The sequence below is a fragment of the Halictus rubicundus genome, chromosome 1 (genome assembly GCF_050948215.1).
Source record: "Halictus rubicundus isolate RS-2024b chromosome 1, iyHalRubi1_principal, whole genome shotgun sequence".
NCBI classification, from domain to species: domain Eukaryota; kingdom Metazoa; phylum Arthropoda; class Insecta; order Hymenoptera; family Halictidae; genus Halictus; species Halictus rubicundus.
This window is the reverse complement of record NC_135149.1, coordinates 26,546,728-26,565,030: the sequence shown is the minus strand read 5'-3', so window position 1 is coordinate 26,565,030 and position 18,303 is coordinate 26,546,728. Positions and strand designations below refer to the sequence as shown.

General features: G+C 38.8%; 2 protein-coding genes across 6 annotated transcripts in view; one reads left to right on the top strand and one right to left on the bottom strand.

Moving 5' to 3' along the window:
* Window positions 1-18,303, top strand: part of LOC143358945 (thyrotroph embryonic factor) — a 209,737-nt gene that overhangs the window by 22,383 nt on the left and 169,051 nt on the right. The gene's annotated exons all lie outside the window — the stretch shown is intronic.
* LOC143359054 (uncharacterized) lies at window positions 7,487-10,145 on the bottom strand. The gene is made up of 2 exons (XM_076796709.1): window positions 9,743-10,145; window positions 7,487-7,991 (listed from the first exon to the last, which is right to left on the bottom strand). The coding sequence occupies exons 1-2, from the start codon at window positions 9,943-9,945 to the stop codon at window positions 7,622-7,624; spliced, it is 573 nt and encodes a 190-aa protein (XP_076652824.1). The 5' UTR covers window positions 9,946-10,145; the 3' UTR covers window positions 7,487-7,621.

Sequence of the window (18,303 nt, the reverse complement as noted above, 5' to 3'; positions counted from 1 at the left end):
TTTAAAACAATTGTAATTATCGATAGGAACCAGCGGTTCGCGCTCGACGTTTATGGTTCCCTGCGGAATAGATGGTTGTCCAGAGTATGATGACTCGAATCGGGAAGAAAAGACGTCCAGAGAGATTTCGGGGAGGTATGCGTGCACGTTTCTCGGCGACCGGGAATAATATTCGATTTGGACGGTCGCCAAGCGGTGAAAAAGCAGATTTCGGCTAAGTGCATCGGCGCGCTATTTCACCTGCATTTCGGTTTACCATGCGAGATACGCGCGCGGCACGTGATGCACGGCTCCGGGTGCGCATCACGTGAGCGTGCGTAACGACGAACAGTCCGAATATTTCGGTTTCGCCGCTATTCGCGGCGATAACGCAGCGCGCGCGTTTCGCGAGAACCACGTGCCCGTCCTCTATTTTCGACCGCAATCTATCCGCGTGATGCACTCGCCGAACCTGTGCATCCTTTACCCCCCGATAACCCAACGTGACCCGATCCTTTTCCTCCCCCTATTATCCTTTGCGCCCCGCATCCCCAAATCTATTCGTCCCTGCTTCCCCTGCCAACGCATTAACCGTTTATTGCAATAGTTCATTCGACATTGCAAACACGATTTGTTGATATCCTGTAACTTCCTGACATTAACGCGTTCGCTATTTTTCATTTTTCCAGTTTTTCCCGTGATGCACCCGCCGAACCTGTGCATCCTTCACCCCCCGATAACCCAACGTGACCCGATCCTTTTCCTCCCCCTATTATCCTTTGCGCCCCGCATCCCCTAATCTATTCGTCCCTGCTTCCCCTGCCAACGCATTAACCGTTTATTGCAATAGTTCATTCGACATTGCATACACGATTTGTTGATATCCTACCTGAAATTGTTTAACGCGTTCACTATTTCTCATTTTTCTAGTTTTCCGCGTGATGCACTCGCCGAACCTGTGCATCCTTTACTAGTGTTCCTTCTCGAGAACTTCTCGAGAAATTTGATAATTGATTACTTCTGATTTCTCGAGAAATTCCAGTATTTCTTGAGAAATTTAAATCTAGGAAAATTCTTATGTCACTCATTTATTTTATAACATAAATTCTTAAATTCTCTTGAATTCTTCTTTAAAACTTTCGAAAAACTGAATACCGAATTGAGTAATGAGTTTCTTGTTGTTATTACAGAAGAAATATCTAAAAGAAGAGACAAGATTGTTGTATCCCCTATAAAATATCTGCATAATCCAGAATCTCTGCAAAAAGATTCAGAAGATACATTTTTTTTGTTTAACACCCAAGGCAGATATGTATAAAATGGCAAAACAATTTCTAAGCAGACCTTTTGGAAAATATAACAATCATTCTTATGAAAATAGTGAAAAACTTTCAGATTCTCAGAATGAGGAACTATCACTGGAAAAACAGTTAGAAATTGCAGATAGCCCTCAAGAATTTAGTGTCAAGAGTTTAGCGGCAGAAGAAAATAAATTCCGGACTCTAACAACGGAATTCCAAATTTTTGAGTCCACTGGAAAAAGGACACCCAATCTTCAGCAACTTTTGGATGTTCTGTATACGATAAAGCCAACAACATCCACACAAAATGAAAGAAATTATTCTACGGCTACAGATTTTGTTACAAAAATAAAAGTAGATAGTCTGATTCTTCATTAGACGCATTATGCTTCTTAAGAAGTCATTTCAAAACAAAAGCGTAATGTTTCACTTTATAAAAGTTTGGTAAAAGTTTTCCAATATTTTTTCATTTTATTAAAAATTCTCGAGAATTCTCGAGAAATATAGTCTTATTTCTCATTTATCGAGAAATGAAAAATGTTGAGAAATCAGGAACACTATCCTTTAACCCCCGATAACCCTGCTTTCGTCCCTGCTTTCCCTGCCAACACATTCTTCGTTTATTCCAATAGTTCATTCGACATTGCAAACACGATTTGTCGATATCCTATAACTTCCTGAAATTAACGCGTTCGCTATTTTTCATTTTTCTAGTTTTCCTATTTTTCATTATTTATCACCTGGACACCTATTCATCGGCCATTGCGGTTCTATTTATTTTTCATATGTTTTTAGTAAACATTGTTCAGTAGTGACTTTGAGTCACGTATATGGTGCTCCGGATAGCGACCGTATTAGCACTGATAGCGAATCTGTCAACATGACGGATTTCTCATTTTACAAATATCGAGATTGCAAAGATGTGGACACTTGCTGGGCACATTTATTTATTCAGACGTATTTTGTAAATAATTTGAGTTAATTTGGGCTAGTTCTTTCACTACCCAGCTGTAGCAAAAGATTGACTGAATTGAAGTGAGCTTCACGTCAGTTTGAGTACTATATTTCTCCGAAGAATGTGAGAGAGTAGCACGACTATTTGTTCTATGGTATTACTAATCATTATACCGTTAAAAATAGAAATATCGTCAGACGGCCACAGAAACTTAGCATAAAAATGTGCATCTCTTTTTGTCGAACGGTTTCCGGCATACATAATCTGTCATTGTCGATGATAAATCGACCTATCCTTTTTCGATTGTCTTTTCAAAGAGCATAGTATTATCATAATGCGACACATTCGTCTCACTGTCGGCATAAAGTATAAATCCCCTGAACGGGTCGACAACAAAAATTCCGTAAAAATAAGGAACGATTGAGAAAAGTAATTTTCAGTAGTAATATTTGTAATTAGAGTTTAGGAAGCCGTGGAATAAATGATTGATCACCGTAATGAGTATAAACGACGAATGTAATTCGATCGATTGACGGTGCTTTGCCGAGTTCTTCAGAAGATTATTTTCGTTTCATGTAATTTTCCTTATGGCGTTTTTATGGCTGATCGTTTGGCAGCGCATCGGCCGCCAGGAACGGAATGATCATGCGGACACGACGATGCGTTCGGTGCACTTTGAGCGCGAATGCAAGCGTCGCAATCGCGTCCTTGTGTATTTCATCGGTGACACGGGCTTAAGGTTGATTCCCACTATCCTTTGCGCCGGGAACTATTTACTGAAATATTTTCGAGCGAATAGGCAAACAGATGTTTCTGCACACAGCAATTTTCATACACCAATTTGTACAAACCGGAGATAAGTTTGCCTTCTCCGTGTCAAGTCCAAAAACCGAGTCCTCTCGACAAATCTTCAACGAATCCGTGCATTAATAATTTTGGCATTATTCCATCTCAAAAAAAAAAATTAAACTATTCACAATGTAAATTCTGTTCAATTTATTGACTCGTCTAAATGCGAATCTCTACTTCCAATAATTGTATATTTCATTTTCACTTTCTACTAATTAACACGTTGACCGGCACGCTAGCCCGTCAAAGATTTACTATAGCAAATAATTTGATAACTTTCTCATTCCTTGTAGACCTTCACAAAGTTCGGTTTATTTCCTATATATTGTAATGAAAATCGATTTTCAAGTCCGACAGAAAAATGTAGCAGTATACGTAACAGTCGGAGTGTTAATATTTAGTTACCATCTAAAAAATGGTAAATATGAAATAAAATTTTTTTAGATGACTCCATATTAACACTCCCACTGCTACATTTTTCTATGGGACTTGAAAATCGATTTTCATTACGAAAATATTTATTATATATATATATATTTTTCGATACATAAACGAAGGATATGTTTGATCCAAAAATATGAAATAAAATTTGCATTACTGATGGGGCGACCCAACGCTAAGAAGAAAATATAAAATACAGTTCCCATATTCTCATATGGGAAGCTTAGTTTACGAGATGGGCGTCCATAAATTCATTTCGCGATACGGAAAAGTGAAACGAGAAGTTCGATGATTCGGCAAGCGAAGAAAGCGATGCAATTAATTTCGAAGATCGACTTCGCAAGGATCGAGCGGGTCCGGTAAATACGGTTCGCCAATCGGCCGAGTATTTTTAGGATCGATCACGTTAGCAGATGATGCTCGATGTGCACGGACCTTTAATCTATCAACTCTCGCACGGTCGTAAATCACGGTTCGGCTCACAATACTGTGCTAACGTAACGTTACCGGTTCCACAGCCTTTCCTAATCGGCTGTGTTTTATCCCGAGCAATTATACGGCCGACAATTTCATTCGCGATAGAATGATCGTGCCTTGTTCAAGTGTCGCGGGCAACCGCGATTATGGAAAACGGCTAAATTGTCCCGGCGAATAAAAACCAATTCGGAGATAAAATCGCAACCATTTCGAATCAGCAAAAAAAAAAACAGGATAATCGACGAAATCCCGTACGATTTTATAAGGGGTATTAAATTCGCCAATTTCTTCCAACATTCTGTCCGCCATAGACAAGCATGTTCTTTCTAAAACTGGCTCATAAAAAGGATAAAATAACGTTAATAAGTTAATGCGGTGCATTTTCTCCGTCGGGCTTGTTTTTCTTTTATATGTGAAAGGATTGGCTGATCGCACAGCCATTTTCTTAAAACAGCTCGTAAAATCGAAGCAGTTGGTTTATTTATAGATTGCGGATCTTCCTGTAAAATGAAAATTTCCTAACTCGATTCTAAGAACCCGAAGTTCAATAAATATGCATCTTTTTTTCGATAATTTTAGTAAATCGAATAGAGCGTACGTGACTCTCATGTTTACAATTTTATTCCGATATAAGACGACGCCATTCATTTCGCTATGGCCTCTTCTCCCTCTTCATCCGAAATAGGACGAGAGCCGGTCCCGAGCCGTCGCCTTATATCGAAAGAAAACTGCAGTGCTGTATCGGTGTGGGTCAGTAAGGTCCGAGGGTTAAATTCTTGCAGTCTTATATTTTGAATCGTGAATTATATTCTTGCACAGTTTTGCATTTTACCTGTGCAGGTAAAATTCGAATTGTAAAACGTTCTAGCACCGGAAATCGTGTTTTAGGTATCGTCGTACGGGCACGTTTTGCTTCTATTCGAGTGACGGTGGCCTTAAAGGGGAACGAGCGATCATTTTCGCGGAAGGGCGAGTTCAGGAAGAAAAAGTGCGAGCTTTCGACGTGCCGCGCCGCATTGTACACAATATTTGGCAGTGGTTCAACGAGATTGTGTCTGCTGCGAAATATTTCGCAGGAATTTCGTGTAAATTTTGCGTGTTCGGCGTGTGCGCAAGACTGTTTCTAACTGGCCACAATGTGCTCGCTCGAACGGCAGCTAGGTGAAATAGTGGCGCGTTACAACTACACGTGTGCGTGTACGGACGCATCATTAGCAAGACTATCATTAGCCAACAAGGCCGTGAGCAGCAGGGCCGTCATCGACGACGGACGGCCACGAGCTCTGCGAGCGGACGTCTCTTCTTTATTGCGAATTTGTCTCGCGGCTCGCAAAATCCGTTCAGCTGACAAATTTACAGTCTTTACGTTCGAGCGATTAACAACTTGGAGAAATCATCCAAAATGTGCCCCAACAAAAATTTCACGATCAATAACAATAGCTACAGTAAACATGAAAGCAGTTTGAAAATTTGTGTCTCGCGGAAATGCGTCTGTCAAAAGAAGTAAAAAATATTAACATAAAATTTAAATCCGTGTCTTAAAGAAATGGTGGTTCTGTCAGAAGAAATAAAAAATTTTAAAATACAGTTTGTTTGTATTTGGAAAGCTCCGTTTTCAAAGGTTTTCGAATACTATGCGAAATTAGAGCAGGTGCAAATTCGTGTCTTAAAGAAATCGTTCTGTCAGAAGAAATAAAAAATATAAAATACAGTTTGTTTGTATTTGGAAAGCTCCGTTTTCAAAGGTTTTCGAATACTATGCGAAATTAGAGCAGGTGCAAATTCGTGTCTTAAAGAAATCGTTCTGTCGGAAGAAATAAAAAATTTTAAAATACAGTTTGTTTGTATTTGGAAAGCTCCGTTTTCAAAGGATTTCAAATACTATGCGAAATTAGAGCAGGTGCAAATTCGTGTTTTAAAGAAATGGTTCTGTCAGAAGAAATAAAAAATATAAAATACAGTTTGTGTGTATCTGGAAAGCTCCGTTTTCAAAGGTTTTAGAATACTATGCGAAATTAGAGCAGGTGCAAATTCGTGTCTTAAAGAAATCGTTCTGTCAGAAGAAATAAAAAATATAAAATACAGTTTGTGTGTATCTGGAAAGCTCCGTTTTCAAAGGTTTTCGAATACTATGCGAAATTAGAGCAGGTGCAATTCCGTGTCTTAAAGAAATCGTTCTGTCAGAAGAAATAAAAAATATAAAATACAGTTTGTGTGTATCTGGAAAGCTCCGTTTTCAAAGGTTTTCGAATACTATACGAAATTAGAGCAGGTGCAAATTCGTGTCTTAAAGAAATGGTTCTGTCAGAAGAAATAAAAAATATAAAATACAGTTTGTTTGTATTTGGAAAGCTCCGTTTTCAAAGGTTTTCGAATACTATGCGAAATTAGAGCAGGTGCAAATTCGTGTCTTAAAGAAATCGTTCTGTCAGAAGAAATAAAAAATATAAAATACAGTTTGTGTGTATCTGGAAAGCTCCGTTTTCAAAGGTTTTCGAATACTATGCGAAATTAGAGCAGGTGCAATTCCGTGTCTTAAAGAAATCGTTCTGTCAGAAGAAATAAAAAATATAAAATACAGTTTGTGTGTATCTGGAAAGCTCCGTTTTCAAAGGTTTTCGAATACTATGCGAAATTAGAGCAGGTGCAATTCCGTGTCTTAAAGAAATCGTTCTGTCAGAAGAAATAAAAAATATAAAATACAGTTTGTGCGTATCTGGAAAGCTTCGTTTTCAAAGGTTTCCAAATACTACGAGCAACATTGCACTTTTCAACAACGAGTAGAAAGATGAGATCGTTTTTGCATATGAAACTCTAATAAATTTATTATCACAATACATCCGTATCAAAATATAAAACGACAGCATCAAACAGTGTAAACAAGAAAAATTGAATAATTAATTCAAGAGATGAGTGTACGTGTCCAAGAATTTCCTCTTCAGCAGCGTCTCCACCAGTCTGCAATAAAAAGAGAGCAGGTCTTCAAATTCCTAAATCGACAATTGTCCTAACGCTTAAAAATGCCAAACAAATTCGAAATAAATTTTACAATTCTCAGAAGTAATTCCGAGAGCTGTTTCCGCAAACGTTCGCGCGCAATTTCAAGCGATGCAACAGCTCGGTTGAAGATCCGCTGATAAATTGAAACGAAAGTGTGCATTCTTTCCAAACAACCAGCTGTCCAAACAGTAAATCTTTACACGCCATAATCTGCAAACATGTTCGACGCACAACGCCAGAGAAAATCTCACCGAACCTCAACCTGAACCTCGGTCCACAATAACCGCAACCCGGTGTCCTAACACCTTTCAACAAGAAAACTCGCAGTTCCTCGAAATCTGAGAGAAGGTGCGTTCGCATGAGCATCGATGGCCAGTCGACGACTGGGAAAGTGCCGTGTCGTGTGTGCGTAAGAGGAAAATTGGTTGCGAATGGAACAAGTGGAACAGGAAAATGGATCTAAACGGTTCGGAGAGCCTGGTGGGTCGCGAAGAGAGGACTCTCAAGAAGAGAGAGCGAGTGTTTTACCAGCCGGTGTTTCTTCGGTGTGTTCTTGCGTCAATCTTTGCACTGTGTCTCGTCCGGATTGCTTCGCGCGGCGTATCTTGGCCAGGGAGGATCATTCTTCTTGCTTGCCCTCGGACGCGCCGGAAATGCTGGACCCGCCGCTCTGCGGGCTCTCGTTTCTCAAGAGGCTGTTGCTTCTCTTCGGCTGTTTCGCCACCGTGTTCACGTCCAGCGTGTCGATGTCCTGCGGCACATCCCCCCTCCTCCTTCGTCTGCTGCGCCTCCGACGGGACCTCCTTCTTCTTCTGCCGGATCGGCGACGCCTAGATTTGCGACCCCTCCTTCTTCTGCTGGATCTTCGTCGTCGCGAACGCTTCCTCCTCCTTCCGCTCCTGCGACGGTGGCACGGGACTTCGACGCCGTTGTCCGCTGTGGTCAGCGGGTGTCTCTCGAGGAAGTCCAGGTTGTACGTGTAGCATCCCCTAGAACCGGGACAATTAAACGTTAGGCCGCTTCAAATTGACCCCCCCCCCCCTTAACGGGGCCGGCAGGCATTTGGCCTTGACTGTCATGTTACGCTGTGCCTTTGTTTCTAGACAATTTACGCCTTCAGTAAGTAATCAATTAAAAATGCATACCACCGTGTTTGTACATGTCTTTGCTACGTCTGTCCAGAGCCTTTTCTTCGATAGGAACACTAAATCTCTCGAAGTTAAGAGAATCTCTCCGCAATATACGTATATGAACTTGAAAGGGTCAAAACCTTGACAAATTGACGCTTCGATATTGCAACGAGCAGTTCAAAAGTGGTCACTTGTGTTTCCTGAAAGTCCAATCTACGTCTGTCCAGAGCCCAAATTGCGAATTTCTACCTCATCGTGGAGGAATTCGTAATATTCGGCAGAAAACTCGCTTTCTGAAGCAAGTGTGACGTCACAAGATGGCTGCCGCGGAGAGATTCTCTTAGGGCCCGGGACGCTTGGTGTTCCACTCAATCCTAGTCGCGCACGCGCAACGTGTCGCATATTACTCTGGTCATCAGAGAAGGGGAACATCGTATTCCCCTCGATTTTCTCGACCTGGCGACACTGGTGTAGCATCCCGTAGGAAGGACGATGTACAGTGCATTCTCGTTACGAGTCAGTGCCAACCTTACGATTTGGAGTCAGTGGAACTACCCACACCACCGCGATGAGGGGTCGAACCCCGAGAGCCGTCTCTCGAGCTACGTTCGACATTGTATCGGAGAAAGACATTTTCTCAGTCTACTTGTCACTATCGGTTAGTAGTCATAGGCTTGTGACTTATAGACGGATGTGACTCTTAGGTTTCCAGTGTGCCCTGTGTATTTCAAATGCGACGCTCCGCGAGAACCTCAGATTTTGTGTAAGAGTCAGTCGCCAGAACCGCGTGACTGACTCTTAACGAGACTTCACTGTAATGTCAAGAGATTCGGAACAGAGAGAGATTCGACGATTTTTAAATATATAAAATTGTGTCCCTTTAAAAATCCAATATATACATCTCATTATACGATGTTTAAGTACTATCTGTTGAAAAATTTAGTTAAATATCTGGAACTGGAAGAACGTGGCAGCCATTTTCCCAAAGCTCTCTGTGGGCTTAGCAAGCAGTCCTATCTGCAACTGCATAAGTCCAGGGTGTACAGTGAAGTCTCGATATATGTCAACAACACAGGTCTTGCCAGCGACATATATCTCGAGCTTCTTGGCCCCTTACGGAGTATAACCTGCGGTAGTGGGGATAATTGCGCGACGTTTATCATCGAGGCCTTGGCGACATATATAGAGAAATCACTGTACCTACAGCATCCCTTAACCCCTCGCCCTACGACATCGAGCCAGACTCGTGATGAAGATTTTGAACAGATACTAACAAATATGTTATTACTTTTCTTTAAACCGAAATAAAATTTTATTTTGTTCTAGTTGATATATATATCCTTTGCAGAAAACATAGGCACACAATAAATATAAACTATCTTCTTTTTCTGTGAAATAGTAGTGCAAGGGGTTAATAAAAGTAGATGTATCGAATGTTAAGCGATGTAATGAATAAACAAATTCCTCAAAAGGCTATCCGAACTGACAGCGTGAAAAATAATTTGTAACTGTAACAATTTGTATTTGTAGCTGTTTGATTATTCTTGCGAATTGATCGTGATCCACGGGTTAGAAGGTGATGGTTGCAAGGGAAGAACTGCTAAACTTACCCCTTCAGTTTTTGCAAAATCCCATAAGCGACGCCTCGCTTCAAAGCGACCTGAACCTGTCGCCTAATCTCCGTGCTTGGCAGATCATATTCCTGGGAAATATAGCTGCTGATCTCTCGAGGTGTTGATCCTTGAACAGCCTGTAGCCTGCGTATAGCCTCGACCACCTGGGCCTCGATTTTTTGACTTTTTTTCCCGGCCATCGCTCGCTTTCACGATGAATCATATATGAATCGAAACTGTTAACACGGAACAAGGTCTTGATTACTCCGACGCTAAACAAAAATGCAACATAGTTTCCTAACTGCTTTTACCCCACACCCTTCGATTTAATTCTACTTTATTCCCTCCGAACGAAGTATGATCTCAAACATTCACATTTTAACCTTGAAATTTTTGAATCTTAAATCTTAAATGTCGGGCACAATTTTTTAATCGAACTCAAAAGCCAATATTTATTACAGTTTATTAAGCGAACCAAAGTCCGAGAGGGCTACGAAAATATTAAATGACGAAATAGTTTTTCGAGTTTTAATTTTTCTAGATAAAATAGCTTTCTATGTATTACAATTAAATAATAAACAACCAATGTGGGGAGGAAGAGATTGGAATTTAAAATAAAGTTAATTACTGATTGTAAGGGTCACGAATTAATTAATTAACTAATTTTGTGCAACTTTAATGGAGGTTAGCGCACCAGTGAATGTGTTAAAAAGAAATAAAATAAGTGGAACACTTAACAATAGACTTGATTGAATAAATAGATAGTTAACTGCCCGTAACATCTTCATCGTCCGCACAGGGGAATCCCCATAAACGTGTTCATCATCACTCACATTTAGAAATCCCGGGACTCGATCTCTTCCTGGTAGCCTCGGTCACATTTGCTATCAATTTATCCGTCCCTTAGAGCCTCGGAGCGAACACAAATTTCCCATCAGTGACTCTTCTCCGAAAAATCTTCCTCGAAAACTACACACGGTAAATTTACTTCTAAACAAAATCAAAAATATCGAGGCACAGGAACGGTTCCATTCGGGCAAAATTTTCGCACAATTCCCGTCGATCGGATCATGGGAATTGTCGTCCAGGTACCACGGACCACCGAATTTGTTGATTAACTATTTCGCAATTAGAACATCTGACGAATCGGTCGCCGGGCGACGATTTTCATTTTGTCGACGCGCAATTTTTCGTTCTGATCGACCGGAAACGAGACTCGATCTGGTGCGCTCCTCGTCTTACTACTGGCTGCGATCCAGCGTACAAAAAAAAAAAAAAAAAAAAAAAAAAAAAAAAAAGAAAAATCGCGGGATTTCGATCTATTTCTAAATCTATACTTTTCCCGACTTTTCCCCTGCCTCTCGCCCCCTGCGTTTCGAATGATCTTTCTCTCGGTCCGTTTCCGTCTACCGCTGTCCGGCAAGCAGAAATAAAACGGCGGCGAATAGCGCCAGCAGAGAACGGCAGACCTTTAAACAGTGTCGTCACCGAGGCTGTTTTCTCATGCCTTCGTAAATATAGTACTCTTCCGGCTGTTTGACTTGCAAATCCAGCCCGCAATTAGAGAACCGGCCCGAAAAATTGCCGTTCGAATTATCGGCCCGCCAACACGGGAATAGCGAAATCGGCCCGAAACCGGCCCGACGATCTTCTTCGATGACGATCGACCGTGATTCTCGAAGAATTCGTCGCGGTTCGATATCCGCGTTTCAGCTTTTTCATGGCCGACGTCGAATCACGTGTTGGAAGCCGATCTTCTTTGCTCTGACTGTTTTATGCCGTTCTGCAATTTTTTTTTTTTTGGAAATTGGAAAATTGGAAATTGGAATTATATATATATATACAGAGTCATCCGTTTTTAAACGGCCAAACGTCAACCAGCTATAGAGGACCTCAAATGGAACAACTTTCACCCCTAACACTTTTTTTGATTCGAAGTTATTTCATTCAGTCTCCACGGGGTGCCCCATGTCAAAAAACCAAGATGCAAAGGTCATACAAAAAAGTTGACTTAATAAAAGAGATGCCCCTATTTATTTTAATCCAAACAAAGGAAAAATCATCAAGATACATAATTGCAGTCCTAATATATTTAATCTTAAGTGAACGCAAAAAATGACGGGTTTTTGCAATTATCTAAAAATCAAGACCGAATCAAAAAAAGTGTTAGGGGTGAAAGTTGTTTCATTTGGGGTCCTCCGTAGCTGGTTGACGTTTGGCCGTTTAAAAACGGATGACCCTGTATATATAATTTAATTGTTTAACGTTGCTTCAACATCAAAGGTCATTAGCAACACGGTACATTTTCTTTTAATATATTATACATATTTGTATCGTTGATATGGAAAAAATTTTTAAATAATGTTGAGACAGTGCTGGGCGAAATAGTATTTGGAATGGAAAATAGTAAATAGTTTATTTCATTTTTAAAGCATACCTACAATCGTACAAATGAAATAAAAGTTTTTGAGATACTATTTAAAAATAGTATTTTATTTGGAAAATATTGAAAATAGCAAGACTTATTTCGTAGGACTGTGTAAAATAGTATTTCAAATAGTTGATAGTAAATGATACTTTTCTCGTATTTTCTTATTACAACATTATCGTCTGTTTATCAACATGTTATATGAAAATATTCGTAATTGAGCTATAAATAATACTTTGTTAACTATTATAGTTTCTTGTTTGCATTGTAAGGAAGTATTTGAAACATAACAGTAAAATATTTTATGTATCTGGTTAGCAAAATAAAAATATTTTACTTGCAGAAATTTTTCGTTCTATTTAAAGTAGTATTTCATAGTGTATACAGTTTGTATATATTTATACATTTTATAGTGTATATAGTTTATAGTATTTTATAGTGTGTATAGTGTTTCAAATATTGTTTCTCGAAATTTTGCCCAGGTCTGTATTCAGATCGATTGGAATCTGAAATGATTTTGGATTTTCGCACTTCTAGGAACAATTATTAGGCATACAAACCAGCGAATTATCAGATTTTCAGAATCCGACTCCATTATTCGTAATTTATTAAAATTCTTAGGTTCTCTTTTTTCCAACAGATGCCCAAAATTCATATTTTGCATAATGCTCCCGAGTCGTGACAAAAAGAGAATGTCACCAAAGTTTATTGAATTTGTTGTTACACTTAATTTTTCGGTCGATCAATTTTCAGAGACTGTTCCTCAACATTCTTTGATCGCGTTAGAAACAATAATCGCAATCGTTATCCCGAACCGTATCAAAATCGTCGCGGCAATAAATTCTTTTTCTTGAGCAACCGAACGTTAAACACATAAACGATCGTTTCAACCTAGATTTTTGATAAAATTCTTCGAATAGAATGAGATTTGCATAAACATGAGCGGTTCAACGGAGGCCTACGCGAAAGTTCAACAGTGACTGCGAGGAAATATTGCTAATTGAAAAAAACTCTAATTGCGCGTGTATTCTAGTAATGCTAATTATTCGTTGGCAAAAGCGGTTTAATTACTTCCTCCGGAGTCGTAGATAAGTAATTACAGATTACCGGCCTCGGTGCGTATATAGATTGTCATAATCGTCCGGCAGCTATCTCCGTCGGATCGACGGAAAAATGATATCCTGCCGAGTTCTGCCGTCGATCGGCCAGCAATAAATTATTATAATTGAGACGCGGTGCCGACGACGGCGATGTTTGCGCAAAGCGATTTACTGCATCGATCAATGCGTGAGATAAATTCGCTGAACGGTCCCTTCAACGGGTCGGGGAGCCCGCGTGCGTGACATTTATTTCGCCTTATCGTGTAGTATCGACACGCTAAATTACATGGTAATATATTCAGGCGAAAATATGCATTATCTAAACGCGGTAAATTGACCGAGAACAGTGACACGTCGCGGCGGATCGAAAAATTTCTCGTTTGCTCGCCAACCGGCTAATTATCGCATCCATCGAGCCCTGAATTTTCGAATTTTTCTCATTCACGGGCGTTCGAATAATTATATAATATGGCGCTAATGGGAATTCGTTCGGTTCGGTGACAGTCCCCGCGAAAATACCTATGCGTTATCTAATGCGAAAAATTCCTCGTTTACGCGCAGATTGGCTAATGACCACAATTATCGAGCCATTTAACTAGCCCTGAATTTTCTAAATTTTTCAACACCGTTTACATGATTGTACAATATAGTTTTCTTTAGTGGAAATTCCGTTCGGTTCGTTTATAATCTTTGCGAAATTATGCACTGTCGAAATGCAGTAAATTCACCGAACAGTGACACGCTACATTTACCGCTGTAATTACCGCAATTATCGAACTAGCCCTGAATTTTCTAAATTTTTGGCAGCATTTAAATAATTATTTAACGGGAATTCGCTCGGGTCGGTGTATTTCTCTGCACTGAATATTCGCCAATGAAACGTTTATAAAAGCTGCCAAAGTTAGCAGTTTATGCAGTCCCTCGCGATCCACAGATCAATTTCTCACCGTTGGATCAGGTCACATTTTTCATAATAAGTCGTATTTGTAAGGCACACGATGCGAACGAGAGTAAATTGTTTTTTACAAATGAAAAGGAACTCAAACAAGCGATTCTTATGAATAATATTTCTGTACAAAGTTATGGTATTAATTTCTTCGGTTGATTGGTCGGTTATTTCTAAGATAAACAATTTTAAATAGGAAATATAGCTGGGGCAAACTAATATTTATTTATACGTACTCCTTCCCTTCCGGACTAGGACGGACTTCCGGTTTTCTATTACATTCTTGTACTACAATAAAAACAGAGTAAATTTTACTCTAGAGTAAAATAATGGCTAGAGTAAAATAATAACTGAAACACAAAATAATCACTGGAACACAAAATAATAGTTGGACTAAAGTAATAACTGGAACACAAAATAATAGCTAGAGTAAAATAATAACTGAAACACAAAATATTAGCTAGAGTAAAATAATAACTGGAACACAAAATAATAGCTAGAGTAAAATAATAACTGAAACACAAAATATTAGCTAGAGTAAAATAATAACTGGAACACAAAATATTAGCTGGAATAAAATAATAACTGGAACACAAAATAATAGCTAGAGTAAAGAAATAACTGGAACACAAAATAATAGCTAGAGTAAAGAAATAACTGGAACAAAAAATAATAGCTAGAGTAAAATAATAACTGGAACACAAAATAATAGCTAGAGTAAAGAAATAACTGGAACAAAAAATAAAGCTAGAGTAAAATAATAACTGGAACACAAAATAATAGCTAGAGTAAAATAATAACTGGAACACAAAATAATAGCTAGAGTAAAGAAATAACTGGAACAAAAAATAAAGCTAGAGTAAAATAATAACTGGAACACAAAATAATAGCTAGAGTAAAATAATAACTGGAACACAAAATAATAGCTAGAGTAAAATAATAACTGGAACAAAAAATAAAGCTAGAGTAAAATAATAACTGGAACACAAAATAATAGCTAGAGTAAAGAAATAACTGGAACAAAAAATAAAGCTAGAGTAAAATAATAACTGGAACACAAAATAATAGCTAGAGTAAAATAATAACTGAAACACAAAATAATAGCTAGAGTAAAGAAATAACTGGAACAAAAAATAAAGCTAGAGTAAAATAATAACCGAAACACAAAATATTAGCTAGAGTAAAATAACAACTGAAACGCAAAATAGCTAGACTAAAATTAGCGATTTAAAAAAAGACATTTATTGTAGATAATTATTTAGCAAACAGAAACGTCGACCACCTATTAACAAGTATAAAGATCTAAGACATTTTTTGGTCAGAAAGGTTCAATTATTTCCGAAGACTCATATTTGTTATATTGTGCAAGGTTTTTGCGCTGACGCGCTGAGCTTCATTTTTGAGATCTACGGCGCAGTTTCTCGCGAAGATTGGCGCCAGTTTGAAGTGAAGCGGCTGAAGCTGCCGATTCGCGGCAAAGAGACGCGCTTTATCAGTCTGGAATCATAATAGTGAAAAAGTCGGGTAGTAATCAACTCGTTAAGCGAAGTGCTGCTCGGCGTCACGGATTATCTGCGAAATCTAGCACTCGAATGAAGAAGTGTGGTCAATGCAATAGAAATTCTGATAAGGAGCTGTTCAGAACGTTGGCCGGATCTCCTGCAGAGAGCAGCACGAACGAAGTCGGACTCTACTGGCATCTGGCACGGGTTCATGGAATTTCATGGCACCATCGGGAACTTACCATCGGTGTATCGAGTGATCGACCAAGGAAAAACAGGAATCCGCTCCTACTCCTCGATTGTTCCGAAATTTCCCTTCGAACGATCAGTTGGTCGCCATATTTTACCATTTTTACGGCTACAGATCATCCTATCGCTCCTATCCTTCACTTCGATGCAGTTTTCAGCCGCTCAGAGAGGAACAAAATTATACGTTGCTTAAATTTATTGTTGTGTATTTAACGCGTTGATTAATGAATTTCTAGATTTTAGACATTTTTATGGCAGGACATCAGTTAATTCCAGCCACCGAAAAGGAATCAAAACTGCGTAAAAAAATTGCCTATTACTTACATTTATCATACTTTGTTAACTTTTCTTAAGGTTGCCGTAAGTGACCAGAATTTTTGGTCCTTAGGGTCAGATTAATTTTATACACTATGTTTGTGGTCTTCAGAGTCAAATTAATGTTATGTGCACATTGCTTTCTAAGGAAGTTAATGATTATTCTAACATCTCTTAACACACAGGGATAACATTGCATTGAGTAACATTTGTACTGCGAAGATTGTTATCGGAACACATAGTGGTAGAAATATCGGATTAAATTGTTCAAACAATTATACCGACGTAAATGTTTCAAAATGTATCAAAAGTATAACATCTTTTTTTAGGCGCAACAAGTGGAAGGAAAATTCCCAAAAAATGCAGAGACACTGTAGAACCTTCTCTCCAATAAACAAAAATATATTTAAACCAAAAATTAAGGATTCACCCCGCAAAAAAATTGTAGATTCATGCCCCGTGTACCTAAAAACAAGCGAAAGGTTGAAATAGCACCGTTCGAATAATTGGACAATGAAACAGCGGTGGGATACGTGTAATAAAACACCTAAAAAAGTAGGTTTGTGGGGAACTAGAGGATCGGTTAGGCTCGTGATTTTTGTCGTGCCCGTAAAATAAACTAGCGAAATGAAAAGGTTCGCGAGCGCGCAAGGCCGTGCACCGGACACGGCGCATTCATCCATTGCGAGATCCGCGTTCGAGTTGTTTATTGTTGTTCGGGCAACGCGAGTTCCTGCATAAACTGATCGTCGAAATGATTCGAAATTGCCTAGCCTCGCCGCAGGAATTGCCGTATTAAGCTTAATGGGTATTATAGATGTTTAAAGTGGCATTCGGCGGAACGCGAATGAATTCGTCGGGCCCGCGGCATTGTTGTCGGTCGCCATTAAATATGGCGCCACGGTTGTTGCGGTTGTGAACTTGAAACTAATATTAACCTTTTCGGTGGGATTCGCCCGCTCGAGTCGTCCCCGGTTCCCGAAAACTTTGCATAATCTGCGAAAAAATATTCCAATTCGATCAGTACAATCGAAATAATTAACATCGATCCCAAAATCCAGTAGAAAATTTATTTTAATGAGCGCATCTCTTTAGTTAACGATATTAAAGTGTCCAGTTAGATTTTATGAATTTATGACAAAAATGGGTTTAACAATGTCAATACACCATTTTTAACATATAAAAATTATTAATGAGCAAAATAAATTTTTACTTGGCGCCTATAGATTGCAATTGATGTACAAAAATGTTATTTTGCCTAAAGATCCGCAGTCTGTAATATAAATATATATTGATACTTTAAATTCTTGTGATCTATTTATTTGAAACCTCATAAAAGCCATTCTTGCCATAAATGCATAAAATCCTCTTTTGCTCCTAATTTCCGAACAGATCCGCAGTCTAGTAATAACAACAACTGTGGGAAAATACTAAATCATAACTGGAACGATCTACTCTCATCTTGCTTTCAATGTCAACATAATTTTTTTACTATCTCCAAGGAAGGACCAAAAAATTCAATTTTTAATTGGGAAAAAATTGTGTTTCCCTGATTAACACTAGATTCACGAGACACATCAAAATGGCGGATTCTACTATTTTTAATTTCCGATTATTGTAATGATGCGTCCATGAGAAATCATTCAACAAATTTATTTCGTTGGGTCTGTATTATTTAGTAAACGACGAATAATTTCGATAGTCACGTTCTTGTTATATTTATAAATTAATGTAAAACGGTCGCTCTCAGTACCCCGCAAACCTAGTGTCAACCCTTAGCACTCGAATGGCGACTGTAAGGCGCCACTAAAAATCCATGAGGAATTATTCAACAAATTTATTTCGTTAGGTCTGTATTATTTAGTAAACGACGAATAATTTCGATAGTCACGTTCTTGTCATATTTATAAATTAATGTAAAACGGTCGCTCTCAGTACCCCGTAAACCTAGTGTCAACCCTTAGCACTCGAATGGCGACTGTAAGGCGCCACTAAAAATCCATGAGGAATTATTCAAC

Bases quoted from the DNA above. Each gene is read 5' to 3' on its own strand.
- LOC143359054 (XM_076796709.1), bottom strand. From the start codon at position 9,945: ATGGCCGGGAAAAAAAGTCAAAAAATCGAGGCCCAGGTGGTCGAGGCT. The intron at 7,992-9,742 runs GTAAGTTTAGCA...TCCCGGTTCTAG, and splicing joins ATTTTGCAAAAACTGAAGGG to GGGATGCTACACGTACAACC.